Genomic DNA, 25,258 nt, shown 5'->3' with positions numbered 1-25,258 from the left:
TAAGAGACTAAAGAGAATATTTGAATTTAAAGATTAATTTGTGAACTACAAAATAAACAATATCTAAAAGGGGGTATTTTATTAACAAATTACTCAATTAAATTTTATACATTCATACATTTTCAGTGTAGTTGCTGTGTTTTATGGTCAGTTGTGTTCTTTTCTCCTGCAGACATTGGAATGACAAATGGAAAAACATTTGCCTGGTAAATAAGTTTGGTTGCTATGCAGCACACAGTTGTGCGTCGTTGCCAAGAGGAAACGGAAATAAAGCCGATAACACAGCACATTTCTGCTAAAGTCTAAACTAAAATGTATTTTATGTAACTTTTTATTTGTATTATAATTTTTTCCCCGCACTTTTACGTATTTTCGAGTATTGTGCGACAGTCTCAGTATTTTAGGGTGTGTTTGTTGAATCCTGCAGGCGTGTTTTAACAGCACTTCAACTGTAGATGGCCAGCGATCTTCTTGCACAAGGGAGTGACACCTAAACACAATGGGAAAACAGAGGAAACATTAATAAGAGCATGATATTTTAAGTGCATGCCAGAGAGGCAGAATCGATTGCCTATGTGAAAATGTATGTGAATCTCCAGCATCAGGCAGGGCATTAGTGGTGTATTGTCAGTGGTGTATTGCAAAAGATTTCTGATTGAGAGGAATCCCATCTGTCCTCACAATGGACTTCACTTTCGACTTGAATGCGCTTTTCCCCGAGAGAATTTCAGTGCTGGATAACAACTTGACTGCAGGGCGGAAAGCGCATGGGAGGTAATGTATATTTTAATGTGAGTTATGATAAAAGGGAGGTTTTGGACATTCAGTGCTTTTGTCCTTGTGCAGTGTAGCTGGTACAGATTATGCATAAAATGCTACCATTGCTTGTTTAGACATTCTTGTTAAAAGTCTTGTATTAACACCAGGTCATCATGTTTTTCCAGCAATGATAAGCTGCACGTACCAGCAGCCTGACGTCAAATGACGCAAATTTTGTGATCCTGAGTAAAGGTCTCTAAGATCTGGCATTAGTTTAATCTGACATTAATTTAATTTGAGCAATGCCGATTCAGCAAGACAACCATGGGCTTTACTGTAATTACACAATAATAAAGCAGAACATGCTAGATAGATAGATAGATAGATAGATAGATAGATAGATAGATAGATAGATAGATAGATAGATAGATTACACTGTTATAGATAGATATTCCTATTGTTTACAATGGTGATTCTCATTACCCTAACAGTATTTTTCCTTCTATATTACAGTAAAAATTTGTTTTGTTTTTATTATTTAAATACTTTATCATTTTAGATAATAATTAATTTTATCAAATTGAAGTAATGAGAATATCATAATTACAAACTTTTATCCACATTGCGGTAATGAAAATATCATAATGACCATCTTTTATCCACATTACGGTAATGAGAATATCATAATGACAATTTTTTTTCACATTGTGGTAATGAGAATATCATAATGACCATCTTTTTTACATCGCATTAATGAGAATATCATAATGACCATCTTTTTTACATCGCATTAATGAGAATCATAATGACCATTTTTTTTACATCGCATTAATGAGATTCATAATGACCATCTTTTTTACATCGCATTAATGAGAATCATAATGACCATTTTTTCACATTGTGGTAATGAGAATATCATAATGACCATCTTTTTTACATCGCATTAATGAGAATCATAATGACCATTTTTTTTACATCGCATTAATGAGATTCATAATGACCATCTTTTTTACATCGCATTAATGAGAATCATAATGACAATTTTTTCACATTGTGGTAATGAGAATATCATAATGACCATCTTTTTTTACATTGTGGTAATGAGAATATCATAATGACCATCTTTTTTCACATTGTGGTAATGAGAATATCATAATGACCATCTTTTTTCACATTGTGGTAATGAGAATTTCATAATGACCATCTTTTTTCACATTGCGGTAATGAGAATATCATAATGACCATTTTTTCACATTGTGGTAATGAGAATATCATAATGACCATCTTTTTTCACATTGCGGTAATGAGAATATCATAATGACCATTTTTTCACATTGTGGTAATGAGAATATCATAATGACCATCTTTTTTACATCGCATTAATGAGAATCATAATGACCATTTTTTTTACATCGCATTAATGAGATTCATAATGACCATTTTTTCACATTGTAGTAATGAGAATATCATAATGACCATCTTTTTTTACATTGTGGTAATGAGAATATCATAATGACCATCTTTTTTCACATTGTGGTAATGAGAATATCATAATGACCATCTTTTTTCACATTGCGGTAATGAGCATATCATAATGACCATCTTTTTTCACATTGTGGTAATGAGAATATCATAATGACCATCTTTTTTCACATTGCGGTAATGAGAATATCATAATGACCATCTTTTTTACATCGCATTAATGAGATTCATAATGACCATCTTTTTTACATCACATTAATGAGAATCGTAATGACCATTTTTTCACATTGTGGTAATGAGAATATCATAATGACCATCTTTTTTCACATTGCGGTAATGAGAATATCATAATGACCATCTTTTTTACATCGCATTAATGAGAATCATAATGACCATCTTTTTTCACATTGTGGTAATGAGAATATCATAATGACCATCTTTTTTTTACATTGCGGTAATGAGAATATCATAATGACCATCTTCTTCACACTGTGTTAATGAGAATATCATAATGACCATCTTCTTCACATTGTGTTAATGAGAATATCATAATGACCATCTTTTATCCACATTGCGGTAATGAGAATATCATAATGACCATCTTTTTTCACATTGTGTTAATGAGAATATCATAATGACCATCTTTTTCACATTGTGTTAATGAGAATATCATGATGATCATATTTTATTGCATTAATGAGAATATCATGATGATCATATTTTATTGCATTAATGAGAATATCATGATGATCATATTTTATTGCAGTAACGAGAATTTCATAATGAAAACCTTTTTTCACATTGTGGTAATGAGAATATCATAATAACCATCTTTTTTCACAATGCAGTTATGAGAATATCATAATGACCATATTTTTTCACATTGTGGAACTGAGAATTGGGGGTAAAATGTGGGTAACTGTCATGAAAATAAGGTAACAATGTAAAAAGTTTAAAGCTTCATTTTCTTTTTGCAAAATATATTTTCTTATTTTTTTTTAAAATAAAATTATATTGACAATTTTTATGAGAATCTTCTAGATATAGACCTTCTTGAGATTAATGGCATCGGATAACCCTCTGTAACCCGCACAAGAAGAGACAGTCACAATGTCGAATACAAACAGCTTTATTAAACACAAAGCGTGCAACAGTACAAAAAGACCAAATCCAGTGAAGAATGGTCAGGGTGAGCGTTAGGTCAAAAGCCGGGGAATCAAGATATAAACAAGGGGGCAAATCCGGGAGAGAGTGGTCAACGAGAGCGGGAGGTCGAAGCCGGGAAACAAGCACAACTAGACGGTACTAGCGGGATGAAAAAACAAGGGAACTAGGAGAACACTAGCGGTGGCAAAGCGAAGGGGTAAACTAGAACAATAACCAACAGGAGTGAGATGAATGTGCTGTGGTATTTATAGAGGCGAGTGCAGGTGTAAACAATGATGTGGTGATTGGGACGAGTGCAGGTGTATTTAATGTTCTGGCGATTGGGAGCGGGCATGCGAGCCCGAGGAGGGAGACCTGCTAACGAGCATGAGAGCTCGTTGGAGCAAAACGAGCGTGGAAGCCCGAGGGAGCAAAACGAGCGTGCAAGCTCGAGGGAGCAAAACGAGCGTGGAAGCTCGAGGGGGCGGAGCGAGGGAGAGGGGTTCGTGACAGTACTCCCCCCTCTGTAACGGACGGCTCCTGACGGCTGCGCTCGGCTGCGAGGAGCGCGACCTCTGGGAAGCGGTGCAGGGTGAACCGAATAACAGGTGATTCCAACAAACAAAACCCCCAGAACAGAAACCCCCACAAAACACAAAAACCAAAATGAGGGCAGTCTAAGGGGCACAAAGGGAAACGAAACAGTCCATGGGGTCAATGGGCAGTTCAAGGCAAGGTCAGGGGGAACATAGCAGACAGGCGGGTGGTCGGGAGATCTAGGGGGCAGCCATAGGGCAGAGACTGGGTCAGGGGGTCTGGAAGGCGACTGGAGGACAGGGACTAGGTCCGGGGGCCTGGAGGGTGACCACCGGACAGGGACGGAACTAGGGGACCTGGGAGGTGGCCACGGGACAGGAATAGGGTTAGGAGGCCTGGGAGGAGGCCACAGGACAGGGACAGGGTCAGGAGGCCAGGGAAGAGGCCACTGGACAGGAAGAGGGTCAGGAGGCCAGGGAAAAGGCCACAGGGCAGGAAGAGTGTCAGGAGGCCACCGGACAGGGTCAGGGGCCCAGGGAAGAGCCGTGATAGGCGGAGCCGTGAGAGACTCGGCAGGCGGGGCACTGAGAGGCTGAGGAGGTGGCGCCATAGGGAGCCCAAGAGACAGGGCAGAGGGAGGTGGTGCCGCAGGAGGCTCTAGAGGCGGAGGCCTGGAAGGCTCTGGAGGTGGAGCCGAAGGGGGCTTTAGGGGCGAAGGCCTGGAAGGCTCAGGAGGTGGAGGTCTGGAAGGCTCTGGAGGTGGAGCCGAAGGAGGCTTTAGGGGCGAAGGCCTGGAAGGCTCAGGAGGTGGAGCCAATGACGGTGGCGCCGTGGGAGGCTCTAGCGAGGTAGGCCTGGAAGGCTCTGGAGGTGGAGCCAAGGGAGGTGGCGCCGTGGGAGGTCCCCGAGGCGATGACCTGGCAGGATCTGTAGTCTCGGGGGGGTAGGCCCGAGAGGCAGAGCCGTAGGAGGCTCGAGAGGCGGAGCCGTTGGAGGCTCGAGAGGCGGAGCCCTAGAAAGCTCTGGAGTCTCTGGGAGCAGAGCCGTGAGAGGCTCGGGAGGTGGAGCCGTGGGAGGCTCTGGAGAGGGAGCCGTAGGAGGCTCGAGAGGCGGAGCCGTAGGAGGCTCGAGAGGCGGAGCCCTAGGAAGCTCTGGAGTCTCTGGGAGTAGAGCCGTGGGAGGCTCGGGAGGTGGAGCCTTAGGAGGCTCTGGAAGGGGAGCCGTAGGAGGCCCGAGAGGCGGAGCCGTAGGAGGCTCGAGAGGCGGAGCCATAGAAAGCTCTGGAGTCTTTGGGAGCAGAGCCGTGAGAGGCTCGGGAGGTGGAGCCATGGGAGGCTCTGGAGGGGGAGCCGTAGGAGGCTCGAGAGGCGGAGCCGTAGGAGGCTCGAGAGGCGGAGCCCTAGGAAGCTCTGGAGTCTCTGGGAGTAGAGCCGTGGGAGGCTCGGGGAAAAAGGTCATGGAAGACTCGAGAGGCTCTAGAGGTGGAGCCCTGGAAGGCTCGAGAGGCTCGAGGGGGGGAGCCATGAAAGACTCAAGAGACGGAGCCCCGAGAGGCTCGGGAGGAGGAGGAGCCCTGGAAGACTCGAGAGACGAAGCCCCAAGAGGCCGGAGGGGAGGAGGAGCCCTGAGAGACTCGAGGGACGGAGCCCTGAGAGGCTCGAGGGGAGGAGGAGCCCTGAAAGACTCGAGAGGAGAAGCCCTGAGAGGCTTGGAAGGAGGTGGAGCCCTGAAAGACTCGAGAGGAGAAGCCCTGAGAGGCTTGAGGGGAGGAGGAGCCCTGGAAGACTCGAGAGACGGAGCCCTGAGAGGCTTGAGAGGGGGAGGAGCCCTGAAAGACTCGAGAGACGGAGCCCTGAGAGGCTTGAGGGGTGGAGCCATGAGAGGAGAAGAGCCTCTGGGAGTAGAGCCGTGGGAGGCTCGAGAGGCTCTAGAGGTGGAGCCCTGGAAGGGGTTCGTGACACCCTGCCTGCTTGGATGATTATCAAAAGCGTTAGTTCCCCTCTACGTCAACAACCTTGTCAGTATAACAAAAAAAAATATTTAGTGACATATGAGTAACTGTTGTGTATAAAAATGTTTTATTTGATTTCCACAATTTTGTGTACATCTCTTTTGCCATTAATGAATTGTTATGTAATCTTCTGGCATTATACTGGCCATCCATCAACCACCCAGTTCTCTTGACATAAGTATCACCTTTAAATACTCCCTATTGGTCGAACAATGAATTCAATGCACAAATACTGCTTAATTGCACACTGTTTTATGTAATAAATTGTGGACATATGAACATCAAATATTGCATGGATTATTGGAATCATATGTGCTAATTCTTTTGAACATTAAATCTTTATTTAATTTACTTTATGTTCTGTAGACCAGATCCTCAGCTTCAGATCGCCATGGTTATAGATGAGCTGGGCAAAGCCTCCGCTAAGGTGATAATGGCCGTCTTTTGTCTTCGCCCTTGCATTCTAGAGATTAAACTGTCAATCACTGTCAGTTCCGGTCAGTCATCATGTTTATGTTGACCTCCTCAGGCCCAGCAGCTGCCTGCACCTATAACCAGTGCTGCAAAGCTCCAGGCCAACAGACACCATGTCTACCTCTTAAAAGATGGGGAGCAGAATGGGTATTGTCTCTCTTCCTCCCCCCACTCCTATTCCTTCAGATTTAATCTATTTATATTTCAATAAAACTGACCTCTCTCCTTCCTGTGTTTCCATTTCCGTTACTTAAAAATACATCTACTTACTGTATGCAGTTAATAACAATATGTGACTCCCTCTTTGGCAGTGGGAGGGGTGTTGTAGTCGGATTTCTGAAGGTTGGCTACAAGAAGCTCTTTTTACTTGTAAGTGTTCCCTCATTATTGACACAACTCTTGGCTGATTCAGTAGAGTACACACTTTCTAAAGTAGCATCAATGCTATAATTGCATTTGTTCAATGCTATAATTACAACAATGTTGTAATTGTTCCTAGGACCAGCGGGGGGCGCATTTAGAAACAGAGCCTTTGTGTGTACTGGATTTCTATGTGACAGAGACCCTGCAGAGACATGGCTATGGGCTCGAGCTCTTCGACTTCATGTTGAAAGTGAGTGCCTGTCAGCAGTTATAAGGCAAAAAGCAGATTTTTAAAGGAATAGTCCACCCAAAACTGAAATTCTGTCACTGATTCACCCTCATGTATTTTCGAATGCATATGACTTCATTTCATCCATGGAAAACTAAAGGAGGTATTTTACAGAATGTTCATGCTGCTCTTTCTAAGAGTTTCTTTCTAAGTAAGCTCCTAAAACAGGGGTAGGGAACCTTTTTCCCATTAAGGACCATTAGAGTATTTACAAAATTATTTCCTGGCCATTCAATTGCTTGCAATTTCTGATTGTGGGTTAAAATTAGTTTACACGTTCCATTACGTGCACACTCACCAAGAAAAAAAAACAGTGTAAGGTCTGTCTATTTTACAATATTTTGCTTTGTTGTATTTATAGGTTTTTTATTATCATTCACATGGTATGAAGTTGGAGGTACGGTCTATGTGCTGAATTGGCATGTTTCCATATAGTCTGTTTTCTTTTCATGCCCACTTTTGAATTTAGAACACGTGATTTATCCATTCAAAATAAACAAACTTGCATTGAAGTAAGTATAAAAATACTGATTAGTATTGTCAGTTTGTGATTGTTTTTTTTTTTCACCTCTAAAGGCCGCTGTTATACTGTTAAACCAAGCCATTCTAACTCAAGAATCCCCCAGCGCCAGCCATGGAGGAACACAGAGGAATAATAATAAAAAAAAACTATTAACATCCATCGGCATATATACAGTATTTGCCAATAACCAGTGTTGCAAAAAGCAACTATAGGCATAGATTAAAACCAATATATTGGTCTACCTCTACTTGATAGTCCTTGGTCACTATATGCTTTCATTGAATGGAAAAGAGCAGCATGATTCAAAACTTCTCCTTTTGTGTTCCACAGAAGCAAGAAAGTCATACAGGTTTGAAACAACATGTCAGTGAATAAATAATGACAGAATTTCAATTTTTGGGTTCACTTTAAAGTTTTTTTTTGGGGGGTCCAAAAGAGAAGTCAAATTACATTTGCATTTACTTGCCAAGAGCCATATTTGCCTTTGTGACACATATTTTCCTGCTCTCATTTTCTCTCATTGAACAGCACAAACGGGTGGAGCCTGAGCAGATGGCATATGATAGACCTTCTCCTAAATTCCTGTCCTTTCTAGAAAAGCATTATGATCTCAAAAACAGTGTGCCTCAGGTATGATCCTCCTCCATCCCCCTTATTATACTCATTCTGAATGGTTTCTGAAAATTGGAACCTGGTAGATGTTCTCCAAACCAAACTGACAAGTTTCCAACGACAACTAATTTGTCTACTGTAAGCAAACTGTTTTCTATACTGTTGCATGACGTAACACAGTCAGAGCCAGTTAGAATGTGTTATAGTCATATACAGTGGACCCAATATATGAATTCTAATGCATTAGAGTTCAAAATATCAAACAAATTGACATTTATTGTACAGAAAGATAGCATGAGCACACTTAATGCAAATCATTAGGTTTGTTAGGTTGAAATGATAAAACAGGAGATATAAAACAGTAGATACGTTGTACAAAATGAACACAAAATAGTATTTGGACACTTTCTGTTTGTCAAATGTTAGTGGAACATGTTCATTGTTAATGTGATGGACGACACCTGTGGTTACTCTGCTAGGACACCTGTGTGAACTTGAGGGGAACTGATTTCATACATTTACCAAAAACCACTGCCATTGCAGTTGAAAGTCATTGCAAAAATGGCTAAGAATAGTGAAATAGATGTTCAGAGAAAAGCTCAAAGAAGGTTAGTCTATTCACCCGATCAGCAAAAAAACTGAAGATGTATATTGTTGCTAAAGGTTTGGGACTGCCAGTTACTGTTTCACAACATAATTTTCCTGTGGTTCCAGAGTGACTAGTCACAGTTCTTTACAACTCAATGTCATGTTGCCCGTCACTTGTACATATCTAGATGTACATCGAGATATGGACTATGAGGAAGACAGTGTGAATGCTTGTTAGCACACATCTAAAATCCTTTTTGTACAATAGCCTTTTGGGTACAATATCAAATCATCAGAAGAGGAGGCATTTATATCACTATTCCAAACTTAGTATCCATTTCATGGTTGTCAGAGTAAAAAGCTGAGGAATTGTGCATATTTCTGTCTAACAAGTCTTACTTTCTCCTGTCCCACTTGCTCCTCTCAGGTGAATAATTTTGTGGTGTTTGGCGGCTTCTTCAAGAGTAGATCAGGTAATGCTTGACTCTTTTGTGATGTGAGTTTGGAATGTTGTTCTGGGTGTGTGCCAGTAGAGTTCAGTTCAGTGTATGGCCGACGCTCCTTTCAAATGTGTTCTTTCACAGAACAACCTCCCATAGTCTCTGTGCTTGCAAGGAGAGCATTGGATAGGAATTCCTCTTCTTTTGATTCTTCTTTGATTTCTGAAATGAAAAGTGCTGTTAAGCGTTTTTCTGGAATACAAATTATCACACTAAAATCATGTAGAACAAACGTTTTATCACACAAAGATCATGTTAACATGTAAAATGTTTACATCTTGTGGCTATACTTTTGAAACTATGTGTATTTTAACTTTTATGGACTGGCCCCCATTCACTGCCATTGTAATTCTTTTTGTGATAATCAACATTATGCTACAAATGCTGAAAATTGAGCATAAATTGTGTTGAACCTGGAATATTCCTTTAAATCAGACAGACAAACAGTTGCTGGCCTGCAAGCACTGGTTTTATTTTCAGGAAATGCATATCTAGTTTGATTTGGAACCTTTGAATATGTGCTACTGACCTCATTGTGAACCATCGTTGCTTATTCCAAAGAAAATCTTGTTCTTTCATCAGAATGTTATAACTTGCTCTGTTTCCACTGACATCATCTAGCTCCTCTTTTCACATTACACGATATAAAGACTTTTTTTAAAAGATTGTTTCTTATTGGATAACCTATTTCACCTGTTATATATGTAACACAATCTCACATAAATGGGTTATGAATGCTGTTTCATGTTGTCGTACATTTTAGCAGGTTACTCTAGTTATAAGAACATTTTGTCGGTCTAATTGTTTTTGGTTCCCTTTGCATTTAAATTAAAGTGACAATTTATCCAAAAATGAGTAACCCTTTACTCATCCTCATGCCATCCCAGATGTGTATGACTTTCTTCTGCAGAATACATATTAAGATTTTTAGAAAAATATTTCAGCTTTGTAGGTCTATACAATGCAAGTTAATTGTGACTAAAACTTTTATGCTCCAAAAAGCACATAAAGGCAGCATAAAAGTTATCCATATGTGGTTTAATCCGTGTCTTCTGAAGCGATCCAATCGGTTTTGGGTGAGAACAGACCAAAATATAACTCCTTCACTGTACATCTTGCCATTGCAGTCTCTAAGCGTGATCATGATTTCAAGATCGATTACACATCCTGATGCATGCGGCTGTCTTGTTGCCTCGCTGCCCTACCATTCAATGACTCAACAGACAAGGTTTGCGTATAATGTACCGGTTTTGGACAGGCTACTTAGGCAGCATAATGTCACATCGTTGCTAGGATACCAGCAACTGATTAACGCTATTTGGTGTCCACTAAAGTTAACTGCATCTGCTTCAATCATCCAACAGGACCACAATGCTCTAATAATCTAGAACAAAATCAAGAGAGTTTTGGCGATAACCAAGTGTATATTTAATAACTACAATACTACTTTCTTGCTAGAAATGGAATCAAAAGTTGGAAAAAGTGAATAAAAACATACATTTATACACACATTTGAAATCAATTACCTCTTTGGCCACCATTTTTTTATTCAGCTCAACTGCCATGGATTCGGGAGCACAGGATTGTGGGATTTCATAGACAGGGAAGGATACATCTATGCTGCCATCAAAAATCGATCAGACGAAGGTATCGCAGTAGACCGGATGTGACACAAACATTGGATTCAAACTTGCTTTGATCTCTTCCTAACTCTGTATACAGCCTCCGGAGGCAGCATTTTGGATTCGGACGTGCCATGATCCCTTCCTAACTCTGCATACAGCCTCCGGAGGCAGTATTTTGGATTCGGACGTGCCATGATCCCTTCCTAACTCTGTATACAGCCTCCGGAGGCAGCATTTTGGATTCGGACGTGCCATGATCCCTTCCTAACTCTGTATACAGCCTCCGGAGGCAGTATTTTGGATTCAGACCTGCCTTGATCCCTTCCTAACTCTGTATACAACCTCCGGAGGCAGCATTTTGGATTTGGCCATCCCTTGATCCCTTCCTAACTCTGCATACAGCCTCTGGAGGCAGCATTTTGGATTCAGACGTGCCATGATCCCTTCCTAACTCTGCATACAGCCTCTGGAGGCAGCATTTTGGATTCGTACGTGCCATGATCCCTTCCTAACTCTGCATACAACCTCCGGAGGCAGCATTTTGGATTTGGCCATCCCTTGATCCCTTCCTAAGTCTGCATACAGCCTCTGGAGGCAGCATTTTGGATTCGGACGTGCCATGATCCCTTCCTAACTCTGCATACAGCCTCCGGAGGCAGCATTTTGGATTCGGACGTGCCATGATCCCTTCCTAACTCTGCATACAGCCTCTGGAGGCAGCATTTTGGATTCAGACCTGCTTTGATCCCTTCCTAACTCTGTATACAACCTCCGGAGGCAGCATTTTGGATTTGGCCATCCCTTGATCCCTTCCTAACTCTGTATACAGCCTCTGGAGGCAGCATTTTGGATTCGGCCGTCCCTTGATCCCTTCCTAACTCTGTATACAGCCTCTGGAGGCAGCATTTTGGATTCGGCTGTCCCTTGATCCCTTCCTAACTCTGTGTACAGCCTCTGGAGGCAGCATTTTGGATTCAGACCTGCCTTGATCCTTTCCTAACTCTGTATACAACCTCCGGAGGCAGCATTTTGGATTCGGCCATCCCTTGATCCCTTCCTAACTCTGCATACAGCCTCTGGAGGCAGCATTTTGGATTCGGCCATTCATTGATCCCTTTCTAACTCTGCATACAGCCTCTGGAGGCAGCATTTTGGATTCGGCCGTCCCTTGATCCCTTCCTAACTCTGTGTACAGCCTCTGGAGGCAGCATTTTGGATTCAGACCTGCCTTGATCCTTTCCTAACTCTGTATACAACCTCCGGAGGCAGCATTTTGGATTCGGCCATCCCTTGATCCCTTCCTAACTCTGCATACAGCCTCTGGAGGCAGCATTTTGGATTTGGCCATCCCTTGATCCCTTCCTAACTCTGTATACAACCTCCGGAGGCAGCATTTTGGATTTGGCCATCCCTTGATCCCTTCCTAACTCTGTATACAGCCTCTGGAGGCAGCATTTTGGATTCGGCCATCCCTTGATCCATTCCTAACTCTGTATACAGCCTCTGGAGGCAGCATTTTGGATTCGGCCGTCCCTTGATCCCTTCCTAACTCTGTGTACAGCCTCTGGAGGCAGCATTTTGGATTCAGACCTGCCTTGATCCTTTCCTAACTCTGTATACAACCTCCGGAGGCAGCATTTTGGATTCGGCCATCCCTTGATCCCTTCCTAACTCTGTATACAGCCTCTGGAGGCAGCATTTTGGATTCGGCCATCCCTTGATCCCTTCCTAACTCTGTATACAGCCTCTGGAGGCAGCATTTTGGATTCAGCCGTCCCTTGATCCCTTCCTAACTCTGTGTACAGCCTCTGGAGGCAGCATTTTGGATTCAGACCTGCCTTGATCCTTTCCTAACTCTGTATACAACCTCCGGAGGCAGCATTTTGGATTCGGCCATCCCTTGATCCCTTCCTAACTCTGCATACAGCCTCTGGAGGCAGCATTTTGGATTCGGCCATCCATTGATCCCTTTCTAACTCTGTATACAGCCTCTGGAGGCAGCATTTTGGATTCGGCCGTCCCTTGATCCCTTCCTAACTCTGTGTACAGCCTCTGGAGGCAGCATTTTGGATTCAGACCTGCCTTGATCCTTTCCTAACTCTGTATACAACCTCCGGAGGCAGCATTTTGGATTCGGCCATCCCTTGATCCCTTCCTAACTCTGTATACAGCCTCTGGAGGCAGCATTTTGGATTCGGCCATCCCTTGATCCCTTCCTAACTCTGCATACAGCCTCTGGAGGCAGCATTTTGGATTTGGCCATCCCTTGATCCCTTCCTAACTCTGTATACAACCTCTGGAGGCAGCATTTTGGATTCGGCCGTCCCTTGATCCCTTCCTAACTCTGTATACAGCCTCTGGAGGCAGCATTTTGGATTCGGCCATCCCTTGATCCCTTCCTAACTCTGTGTACAGCCTCTGGAGGCAGCATTTTGGATTCAGACCTGCCTTGATCCTTTCCTAACTCTGTATACAACCTCCGGAGGCAGCATTTTTGATTCGGCCATCCCTTGATCCCTTCCTAACTCTGTATACAGCCTCTGGAGGCAGCATTTTGGATTCGGCCATCCCTTGATCCCTTTCTAACTCTGTATACAGCCTCTGGAGGCAGCATTTTGGATTCAGCCATCCCTTGATCCCTTCCTAACTCTGTGTACAGCCTCTGGAGGCAGCATTTTGGATTCAGACCTGCCTTGATCCTTTCCTAACTCTGTGTACAGCCTCTGGAGGCAGCATTTTGGATTCAGCCATCCCTTGATCCCTTCCTAACTCTGCATACAGCCTCTGGAGGCAGCATTTTGGATTCGGCCATCCCTTGATCCCTTCCTAACTCTGTATACAGCCTCTGGAGGCAGCATTTTGGATTCGGCCATCCCTTGATCCCTTCCTAACTCTGCATACAGCCTCTGGAGGCAGCATTTTGGATTTGGCCATCCCTTGATCCCTTCCTAACTCTGTATACAGCCTCTGGAGGCAGCATTTTGGATTCGGCCGTCCCTTGATCCCTTCCTAACTCTGTATACAGCCTCTGGAGGCAGCATTTTGGATTCGGCCATCCCTTGATCCCTTCCTAGCTCTGTGTACAGCCTCTGGAGGCAGCATTTTGGATTCAGACCTGCCTTGATCCTTTCCTAACTCTGTATACAACCTCCGGAGGCAGCATTTTTGATTCGGCCATCCCTTGATCCCTTCCTAACTCTGTATACAGCCTCCGGAGGCAGCATTTTGGATTCGGCCATCCCTTGATCCCTTCCTAACTCTGTATACAGCCTCTGGAGGCAGCATTTTGGATTCAGCCGTCCCTTGATCCCTTCCTAACTCTGTGTACAGCCTCTGGAGGCAGCATTTTGGATTCGGCCGTCCCTTGATCCCTTCCTAACTCTGTGTACAGCCTCTGGAGGCAGCATTTTGGATTCGGCCGTCCCTTGATCCCTTCCTAACTCTGTATACAGCCTCTGGAGGCAGCATTTTGGATTCGGCCGTCCCTTGATCCCTTCCTAACTCTGTATACAGCCTCTGGAGGCAGCATTTTGGATTCGGCCATCCCTTGATCCCTTCCTAACTCTGTATACAGCCTCTGGAGGCAGCATTTTGGATTCGGCCATCCCTTGATCCCTTCCTAACTCTGTGTACAGCCTCTGGAGGCAGCATTTTCCTGTTTTCGGTCATAGCTGTAGAGCGCTAGATGGCACTACTAAATATAATCAAGCTTGAAATCATGATTGCCAAAGAGACTGCTGATGTCAAGATCTCCAGTATAGACAAAAAGGAGTTATTTTTTGGTCTTTTCTCACCCAATACCAACTGGATCGCTTCATAAGATATGGATTTAACCACTAGAGTCGAACGGAAAGGATTACTTTTATGATCCTTTTATGTAATTTTTGGAGCTTGAAAGTTTTGGTCACTATTCTATTGCATAGTATGGACCTACAGAGCTGAAATACTTTTAAAAAATTTTTAATTTGTGTTCTGCAGAAGAAAGTCATAGGGTACAATGGGGCTAAAGTCTCCACGAGGCTAATATATTTTATGACAAAACACATCATTTTCAGTTTTGTTTAAAGTCATTAAAGCAAACATTTTTCAATAACTGTCCAATAAGCCCCCCTGTTGCAGGAGTTAAAGACCCCTATTAAGTGGGTTGATTAGATTTGATATGAAAAATGTTTAAAGTGGGTTCACATTGACTCATCCAATCATAATAGAGATTAGTTTGTTTATAGAATACTTGAGATGTAATAAAATGTCAAATGTGTTTGAAAATAACAAAAAAATAGTTTTATTATTTTGTTGCAGTTATTTTGAGTAAGCATCATCTTAATTTGTTACTCAAAAAAGAAACTTGCAGTCTCAAAAGTTGCTGTCGCGTTAGTTGAAAAATGTTGCCCTATACTCTAATTATACTGTATCTACACAATATCACTTTAAACCACCTAGGGGTCTTTTACCCCAAGTGTGGGAGCATTTTACCCAAAGTGTTTTTAAACACTGAATTTTAATCAAAACAACCTTCCACTATTATTTCTTTTGCACACAAATGATGTTGCTTCATCAATATTCAATAAATATAAATAAAATGTATCTATGTCGAAAATAAATTATGTAAGGAAAGCTAAATTTCCTTAAGGGGCGCCTTTAGCACCATCGTACCCTACACATCTGGGATGGCATGAAAGTGAATAAATGATGAGAGAATTTTCATTTTTGGGTGAAATATCCCATAAAAATTATTTCCTCATTCAAGCTGTTATTTTGTTTTCTATATAAAGGCATGTTGGTGCCTAAGCCTAATTTTCCATGTATATAAATATTAATAGAAATGACTCATCAAGTTTATATTGGTCATGTTTATAGTTAGTGGTTTTCTTAGAAAGGGTTTAAAATGTGAAGCCTTTGCAAACAACTCAAAACATTAATTGTACTGAAATCAAGTCCGAGCACTTTTGTCTCACAAAATTCTCCCAGGAACGCCTCCCTCCCCTGTGACGGATCAGGGAATATACGGATTCTTGTAAGGACATTGAATATCTGCTACTCCCCACCCCAACCCCACAATATCCTTGCTTTCACCTTACTTATGAAGTCCCTAGTTCATCCCTGTGGTTTTAAAGACTGTTTACTATATATGTACTGGTAGTCTTCCTCTATTTCTGCACTTAAACAAACCCCATTACATCTGCCCACGTTAACATGTCCCTTAACTTCTCACGACTCACTTATGAAATCACTCCCTTCCAAGATTCTGTACTGTTCCCCATTGCAGTCAAAATATAGATAATTATGTTTCCTGTATGTTTCCCCCAAAGTGCAGTGAAATTATAATAAATAAATGTCTTATAGCCATGAATATTTATGGATATGAATGTCTGTGAAAATTGCAATTCACACTGTTTAATTGCCTGTTGTGTAATACATACAGCAGGTCTTAAATAGCTTAAATATTTCTTCTTCATTTTACATCATAACTTGTCTTTGTTTTACATTTTCCAGTTATAGGTTTAAAAGTGAAAAAAAAAAAAGAAATCCCAGACTTTAATGTTGTCCCAGAATTTAATGTTGTCTCAGACTTTTGGTCCCCGCCGTAGATTGACTCACTTGTGCTCAATCATACGGTAGTTTCTTGGCTATTTGTGAACAAAATACTCTTTTTACAGTGGTCCAATTGAGAAAGGTTCCCCCAAAAAAGCCAGAGGGAGAGATCAAACCATATTCACTAATGGAAAGAGAAGGTGGGTTACTCATGGACTCCACATTGTATATTTAACTTGTTGGCACAATAACAACTAGTACTGTAGCTGACATTTATACCGCTTAGCTGAATACTGACATCATCCAGCCACTGTAATGAATAGTTTCAGCTGGATACACTCATAAATGCCTCTTTTTATTCATTAAATGTCTTTGTTTGTTCTACTGACTAATTTTGGGGCCTTAGAAAAGAGCTTTTCAGTGAACAGTTTTATTGATGTTACTGATTTTTTCAGGTGAAAGAATCCATCGCACCACACAGTTTTTCTTTAGAAAACTACACAAATCTATTTATGACACATACTGGATTAGTGGTAATCAGGACTAAATATGTGGTGACATTTCCTTTCCTCCGCAGTGGTACGGGAGGAGCAGAGGGATCTGCCCTGGCCGTTTGTTCACCCCCCGGGTCCCCCCAACTCTCCCCCTCTGCTTCCATCATTTCCACAATCCCGTTCGCTCAGCGTGGGATCCTCCCCCAGCCGGGCACCTCTCCGCTCCACCACAGGCCCCGGGCTCCAGCAGGGTCAGACCACCTCTTCCCAGCTCAATGACAACTACAGGGCAAAACGCACCAGGTACATCTCCCGACACCTCACACCCATTTATAACACACAAATCTAAATAGAGCCCTTTGCTTGCAAATATTTACATTGCATCCTCTTCACTTTTTCCATCTGGTGCTTAGTCTGTTGAATGAGAGTGTTTGGTTAAAGGCGGTGTCTCTGTGGGAATGAAAATGAAGAGACATCGAGGTTAATCATGTTCTCTATGAGCAACTTCCTGTGTTAGATGAGTGCATGGCCGACTTGGCAGCTGGAATGTGAATTCTGCTCATTAGTGTATCACTGTGTACAGCATATAAAGGTCAGCTCACTGTCTGTTTGTTCTGTAAGCCTCCTCGATCAGAGGTTGCACTACAAATTATAATACAATTTTCCATCATTGAAGATTTGAAAGACTGACAAATGTAAGTTCAGTGAAACTGATACTTTCTATTTTTACGTTTTATTAATTTGGTCACAAAAATGATTTAAAAAGTACAAATTCAAAGTCATTAATCATCTATAACAAACTTCAATTTATCATTTCATTGTTCAATGAACTATTTTAATGCTTAAGTTACTTTTAGCTAATTATAGTAATTTTAGTGTTTGTTGTGCAACCAAAAATTGTTTCGCAATAAACCCACCAATTATTTATTTGCTCAAAATATTTGTTTTTGGTTGCGTCTATACCAAAAATGCTCTCAAAACATGTCCTTGTTTGTGTTTAAAAATTATTCACTTAAGTTGCAAACCTTTTTTGGCAAGCACGGCAAGAAAGGTTCTCTCAAAACATGTTTTCGTTTGTGTTTGAAAACGTTTCACCTTGTAAAACGTTTTTTTTTTTTGCAAGCGTGTCAAAGCATGTGCCTCTACAAAAGTTCTGCCCTCCAAAAAATTTCCGTTTGTGTTTGAAAACGTTTCGTTTCGAAACATTTTTTGCAAGCACACCAAAACACCTCTAAAATGTTTTGCTCTCAAAACATGTTTTCATTTGTGTTTGAACACATTTATCTCCTTTACAAAAGTTCTGCCCTCAAAAATTGTTTTGTTTGTGTTTGAGAACGTTTAGCTTCCAAAAATGTTTTTGCAAGCATGTCAAAGCACCTCTAAAACGTTTTGCTCTCAAAATATTTTTTCATGTGTTTGTAAAAGTTTCACTTGCAAACGTTTTTGCAACCACATCAAAGCACCTTTAAAAAAGTGTTGCCCTTAAAATAATTTTTGTTTGTTTGAAAACATTTTGCTTACAAAATGTATTGTGCAAACACAACAAAGCTTGTCAAAAAAACTTTCGTTTGTGTTTGAAAATATTTCCCATGAAAACAAATGTTTGCTAGCAGGTCAAAGGGTAATGTTCACTTCTATTTCCTATTAGCATCCTTTACTGTGGGAATGTTTCTAAAGTTGGGATATGTAATAGATCAGATACCTGACTTTTTATCTGTTAAAACGATGGAAAACATTTTGAATGAATGTTTTTAAAACTCAGTGATGGAAAAAGTTCTGTTAATGCAACATCTGCACTCGACTACTTTTCTTCTTGTAGTGAATCTCTAAACATTTCCCTTCCCCTCTCTTGTCCACCTCCCTCGTTCATCTCCAAATATAACGTACTTATTTTATACATAAACTTCCCTAATTATGATTGTGTTCATAACTCCTCTGACCTTATCATTTCTTTTTTTTACCATGCCCTTATTTTTTCTCTAACAACACACATTTGTCTTTAATCCTTATCTTTCTTTTTCTCATTCTTCCATTTTCCTTCTCTGTGCTAGTTCTTTAAATAGATCTAGACTAAGCTTTCATTGACCCTTAATCTATAACGTCAGTCTTCAATATGACTGTGGTTTTTTAACTTCTTGGCTAGTTACAATTAAATATGATTTTGCTGTCTGCCAGAGTGTCTGAATGGCACCATTTTCTGTAAAACGAGAACCAAAAAAAGTATTTGGGGTATTTTTCTGTACCTTTTACAGTAAATTGTGTTTTAGACTATAGACAGTACTCAGTGCAGCAGAAAATTGTGCTTTTACAGATCATTTTTGTAAAGTCTTCCTGTGCTGTTAAACATCCTCTGTCCTGAGAACATTGAGCAGCAACTAATAAAACCAGTTGAAAAAAGTTCTTATTTATTCCATGTCATTTAAGGACTGTTATGGATTCAACACAAGTTAAGCTCTATCAGCAGCATTTTGGCATGTTGTCAATTACCACTGAAAAGGATTGGGATACCAGAAAGGGAATGTTTATATAGAAAAATCCACCCACAGGAATTTAATCAGTAATGCATAAGGCAATATTCATTGGCACAGAAAAGTAGTCTCACCTCTAAAATGATGATCTGTACTGTACAATACAGCTCAAATAACACATGGTTTTCTATGGAAAACCCCCCCCCCCAATACAAGTACTTAGTACTAAGTACAAAATTACAAGCTTAAAAGCAGACATTTTAAATCTTCTTGAATGCCTTGTCCCATACAGTAGACTTCCATTGTAAGTGCACAACGTTAAGCACGATTTTTGCTTTGGCAAACTGATGGATGAATTATTATCTGTGGTAATCAAGAGAATGTCACACATGCTGTACATAGAAAGAACTTGATCTGAACCCATTACATTCCTTCAATTTGTCATTTACATATTAATTTAACAGAATATTTAACTTTAGATCATCAGAATAAAAGAATTTCCCACATTCTGTTTTAGATATCATTATATTCTAGAGCTTGACACTGAGTCTTGACTTCACTCTATCAGATTTGATGCACCTCAGGATCACATTCTTGGTCCAGATCAAGATCGGGTTTTAATTTCATTTTAGTCTGGACTTTAATCTTTGACTCAGAGCTTTGATGTCCAAAACAAAACCTGATGTTAAGTTGCTACGTTAATGACCATTTTAGCCTTTAGAATAAAAATCAAACTTCATATTACATATTACACATTTTATCATTGCCCTTGCCTTCTTTTCATGCAATTTTGAGTTTTACATTTGCTTTTGCATTTCTGTTTAATTAATACATTTTGTAATTATTTTTTGTTCTCTTTTTTTGTTCTCATAATTCAAAATATATATTTTATTTTGCTTTATCACATTCACCCCTTTCTTTTTTTATTTGTCCTGTGTTTCACTCTCCTTCCTTGTCTGTTCCCCTCTGCCCTCCATCCTACCTCTGTCCTCTATCGCTGTTATTTGTCCACTTTCCTCATATCCTGTAGCCATCAGGGTCTGGTTGCCAGGAGCACCCTCTATAGTCGCCATATCAACAGCCGAGACATCGGGCAATTATTGGCAGAACAGCAGAGCACCTTGAAGCTGCCAGGTAATGCACCGTTTGAACTGCAATCAACCATTAACAATGACGCAGCGTGAAGAGTTACGATGGTCCGCAGGAAACCACATTAGTACACCATTCGTAGCTGTCGTGTGTGCTTCCTTAGGGCTGAATCCAGAGCTCTGTGAGAGAGTGTGTGACACAGGCACAAAGGCAGATGCAGTGGAACACAAAAACACAACAGAAAGGTCGGACATTTCTCACATAACCTTCGTGAGAATCACGGTTTCTCTTGGTGATGGTGTTCTTATTTACAACTTGTTTATTGGAAACAAAACTACTGAAGGCACTCATAGTTACTAGGCCTCCACAGAATCTACGTAATTCCTTGTTTGCATGTTTGTTAGTGGTGTTTGCTATATATTATTTTCACAATTCCCTAACAACGAAGTATTAAACTTGGACAAATATCTTGTCCCACACTGTTTTTGCTATGGACATGAATAAGGCAACAAATCATGCTTAAATAATTAATTAATTGTTTTTGCTTAAAGGTGCAGCAAGTTTCTAGAACTTCCACGAGACTTAGCTGTTGAATTAGACACGCCCCCTCTTTCCAAAGACATGCACACACACACAGATACGCCGTATGTAGAGCAGGGGAGTATCTTAATTTCACAGGTAAGAAAAATAAATATGCAATTTGAGGTCAGCAAACCCAAACAGTTGACTTTGTACAGGTACTAGGATTCTAGAGACATGGGGGCAGCGGCACATTACCGCACAGGCTTATACGGGCTGAAGCCCAATGGCCTACAACTCCAATGGGGCCCAGCGGGAGGAGCGCGTTCAAACGCTTTCAGTAAACGCTTTTTCATTTTCATTATTTGATGTTTTAACATGTGAATTTAATATTATTATTATTTCAAATATACACTAATTTCAAATCAGATGATTGCAACACGCTCCAGAATGCTTCCACTTTTGGAAGACTTACCCATGGCATCTTACAGAGGGAATGTACTTTTAATGACAGCAAGGATTTCTTGGCTTGTGACATTTTCTATAGCCAAAGGCCATAAGTTGGAATTGTGTTCTATTACAGAAATCACGTTGAGAGGTAAAAAACAACATTCAAATAAAGATGATCCATGATGTTAAAATGTCCTTTCTGGAAATCCCAACGTGAAACGGAATGTCAACCCCTGCTGTAATGAAAAACAGTATGAAATATGCCATACAAAACAAAAGATAAGCTTACACGCTGCACATTTTCTTTATATAGAAAAGGTATCAGATGATGTCAGATAGGGTTTTGCACTGTACAAAATATTTTTCTTAATCACTAGCTTTTAAGGATCTATAAAAACATCATAAAAATTTTTAAAATAACATTAGAAGCGAAATTGCATATATTAGGTTAGGATTATGCTTAAAGTATAATTCACCCAAAAATGTATATTCTCTCATCATTTAGTCATCCTCATGCATCCCAGATGTGGATGACTTCATTTCTTCTGCAGAACACAAACAAAGATTTTTAGAAGAATTTTTCAGCTCTGTAGGTCCATACAATGCAAGTGAATGGTGACCAGACATATGAAGCTCCAAAAATCACATAAAGGCAGCATAAAAGTAATCCATATGGCTCCAGTGGTTTAATCCATATCTTCTGGAGTGATATGATGAGGTGTGGGTGAGAAACAGATCAATATTTAAGTCCTTTTTTACTATAAAGCTCCACCTTTGTCCAGCCCCAACCAGTAGGTGGCGATATGCATGACGAATGTGAATTGACAAATAACAAAAGAAGAAGAATGTTGAAGTGAAAGTGGAGAGTTTAGTAAAAAGGACACCTATCATATCACTTTAGAACACATGGATTTAACCACTAGAGTCTTATTGATTACTTTTATTCTGCCTTTAGGTGATTTCTGAGTTCTGGCTACCATTCATTTGCATTGTGAGGACCTACAGTGCTGAGATATTCTTCTAAAAATCTTCATTTGTTTTCTGCAGAAGAAAGTCATTTGGGATTGCATGAGGATGAGTAAATGGTGCTAACTGTACACACCATTAAGTACACACACTTTATCGCACAGATGCTTGCTCACCCACCCCCATCCCAAGCTCCCACTAATGCTCAAGCCAATCTGAGCCTTTCTGCGTGCATCTTCTGTCTGTATGGAGAAATACCTATTCTGCGTTATTATTGTCTTCCTGATTTCTTGTGCTTAATTCCAATATTGTACTGTATCACTATTTATACTAAAATTATCACCATTTACTGTATCTGTCATCAATCAGTTGTCAAGTTGCCTGTAAATAATATGGTTAATTGTTGAAGGCTCCATTGGGGGGGTTCAAGCATCAGTGAGGTATACCATGTGTTCAGCATGGAAGCTGATCCCCTCCAAGCGAAGCCTTCCCGTTCAAGAACAAATAAATTCCAGTATAATTAGAGTAGTCCTGACTGAAATACATTTAGCAAATGTCTAAATACTTAAATTCAACATAGTGTAAAAACGGTGAAGATTTTGTGTGGGCCTAGTGATGATGGAACAATCAGCCTTTTCATGTTTCTACTTTTGTCATTTCCTTTTATTTCATTATTAGAGAAGTTTAAGGATTCATTCATTTTCCTCGTCCATTTAGACGTCTTCCTTACTCATGTGGGTTCTCTACTCTTCTCAGTCTGGTGTTTGTCACTTGGTCTTGGTCCTTTATTGTCTTGAAATTGTATACTCTGCTGCTTGTTTACAATTTATTTCTCTCATTCTTGAATTTTTTTTCCCAATATCTTAACCAGAACGCAACTTCAAGGCCAGGTTGTCTCTCTTCCAAAACCTGCTGGCCCCAAGAAAGATCATCAGCAGGGCCAGACATCCATAGCACCCTTAGAGCAAAAAGAAGAGCTAAGCAGTGGCCTTAAGACCAAAGCATCAGAGGACAGCCTCGGGATTGGCAGGGAGCTCGGAGCTGGACTGGAGGACTGGAAGAAAGACGGAAAAGCTGAGATCAAGAGTGGCAGAGGAAGAGGTGGATGGTCATGGACAGTTGGGGAGAGTCGCTATACAGCCCAGTGGGTGCGACAAAAGCAAGAATATCGCAGTACACGGCCCTGGTGATGGGACATTATAGAGGGATGAGATGTTGAGGAAAAAAGGAACAGTTGAAACAGAACAAAAAGGGAGATTGAGAATAAAGGGGAAAGAGACAAATAATTTTATTAAAGCATAAAGTGGAAAAAGCCCTTTAGTTTAGCTGTGAAGTACTTAAAATAATGGCAGCAGCGATGTGAGCTCTATTAGACTTGAGGTTGTCAGACTTTCACTTTTTCAAACATTCAAAGTCTTATTTATTTTTAGCTATTAATTTTATACCTGCATTTTTTTTATCACAATTGTATCATCTGATAATGCTCTTTTTTCAGAAACAGCTCAATTAATGTACAGAGATTTTTTTATGTACTACTACATTAAACAATTGGATGAAAATATCACTGCTGTAAAATACCATAAATATCATTACTATCATACTTTTACACTCAAAATGAATAATAGTTCTTGCACACAGATCAGTCTAATACATTATTCCATTGGTAAGATCATTTAAATGAATCAATAAACAACTGGTTTAAATCCTTGGAACACATTGAACAAGGACATTGGTGAATTTTACACTTGACAGCATGTCGAAAATAATGATGTGTGTTTGAATTTCTTAGTCCCAACAGATGGGCCAATCTCACGAAATCTTGGTCAGATTTCACCCCAAAATCAAACGAAACAGATTAGAAATCGTATTTTGGATAATGAAAATTATTTTCTGCATTATTTTAAAACAATTAAGCACATTTCTTCCCCAAATTATCACAGCATATTTAGTTAAGACCTTTTACTTTCAATGTTGGTGTTTGTAATTCTCATTCTCAATGGTGATTTTCAAATTAAAAAAAGATATATTACATGTAATAAAGTTTTTTGTATTTTATTTAAATCAGCCTTAAAGGCAGTACAAAAAATACTTCCATGATGTATAAATACAATAAAATGTTATAGTTTTTTCCACATTACAGTAATAAGAGTAAAATTATACCAAATATCTAATATTTTCTTTTGAGTTTGAGGTGAAATATGATCACAGGTTTTGTGAGATTCACTCCGACATCAACATCCATTAAAATATCATCTAAGGGAGTAACATGTACAGCACAACATATCTCTACTATCTGAAAAGGTATTAGTGCAGGAATCTAGCTATTCCAGCGAGCTTGCTCAAAACAATATTTCTACCCTTCAACAATCTGTCAACACGTGCTACATGCTCCACCATCTACAAAAGCAATTTTCTGGAATGTCACTTTAGTAGAACGTGTGGAGAAATTATTTTTAAAACTATTTTAAGTACACCAAAATATATGCCACAAATTGAGTCCATGGTCACATCATTTTCATTCCATTGCAATAAACACTCATAGTTAAGTTTTAAATCCATGATACAGTTACAATAAATGTGTAATCTGTAATCCTAAACTAAAGTGACATCACAAAGCTAATGCACAGCGGTTAAAATGTCTTTTAAGTTTCAATTCCACTGACAAAACCAATAAACTGGCCATCTGTGAAAACAAAGAGGAAGTTTGAACTTTCACTTAAACTACATGCGTTAAATGTGCATTGTCTTTCAAGATATGAATAACATGGCTGTACATTTTGAATAGGTTATGTCTTGGTAAGAGTTTTTGTAGAATTAATGTTCAAATATTT

At 40.1% G+C, this 25,258-nt stretch overlaps 1 protein-coding gene across 2 annotated transcripts; it reads left to right on the top strand.

Annotated features, from left to right (window-relative positions):
• The first annotated feature begins 263 nt into the window (after positions 1-263).
• LOC127650319 (alpha-tubulin N-acetyltransferase 1-like) lies at positions 264-23,617 on the top strand. 2 transcript variants are annotated; one of them, XM_052135660.1, is made up of 12 exons: positions 264-774; positions 6,302-6,362; positions 6,465-6,556; positions 6,721-6,778; positions 6,909-7,022; positions 8,113-8,214; positions 9,212-9,257; positions 16,567-16,641; positions 17,019-17,238; positions 20,434-20,537; positions 20,656-20,737; positions 23,299-23,617. In XM_052135660.1, exons 1-12 carry the CDS (start codon positions 683-685, stop codon positions 23,615-23,617), a joined length of 1,365 nt encoding a protein of 454 aa, XP_051991620.1. In that variant the 5' UTR covers positions 264-682. The 2 variants fall into 2 exon arrangements, with proteins under 2 accessions (XP_051991620.1, XP_051991621.1); XM_052135661.1 differs by lacking the exons at positions 20,434-20,537; positions 20,656-20,737.
• Positions 23,618-25,258: the final 1,641 nt, after the last annotated feature.

Source organism: Xyrauchen texanus, chromosome 10 (genome assembly GCF_025860055.1).
Source record: "Xyrauchen texanus isolate HMW12.3.18 chromosome 10, RBS_HiC_50CHRs, whole genome shotgun sequence".
NCBI classification, from domain to species: Eukaryota; Metazoa; Chordata; class Actinopteri; order Cypriniformes; family Catostomidae; genus Xyrauchen; species Xyrauchen texanus.
The sequence above is the reverse complement of the archived record's forward strand: the minus strand, read 5'-3'. Positions and strand labels throughout refer to the sequence as shown.

What these genes read in the sequence shown, in the direction of transcription:
- LOC127650319 (XM_052135660.1), top strand. Translation starts at nt 683, where the DNA reads ATGGACTTCACTTTCGACTTGAATGCGCTTTTCCCCGAGAGAATTTCA. An exon ending in TCTTCGACTTCATGTTGAAA is followed by an intron (nt 7,023 to 8,112) that starts GTGAGTGCCTGT and finishes CTCATTGAACAG; the next exon opens with CACAAACGGGTGGAGCCTGA. An exon ending in TACAGGGCAAAACGCACCAG is followed by an intron (nt 17,239 to 20,433) that starts GTACATCTCCCG and finishes CATATCCTGTAG; the next exon opens with CCATCAGGGTCTGGTTGCCA.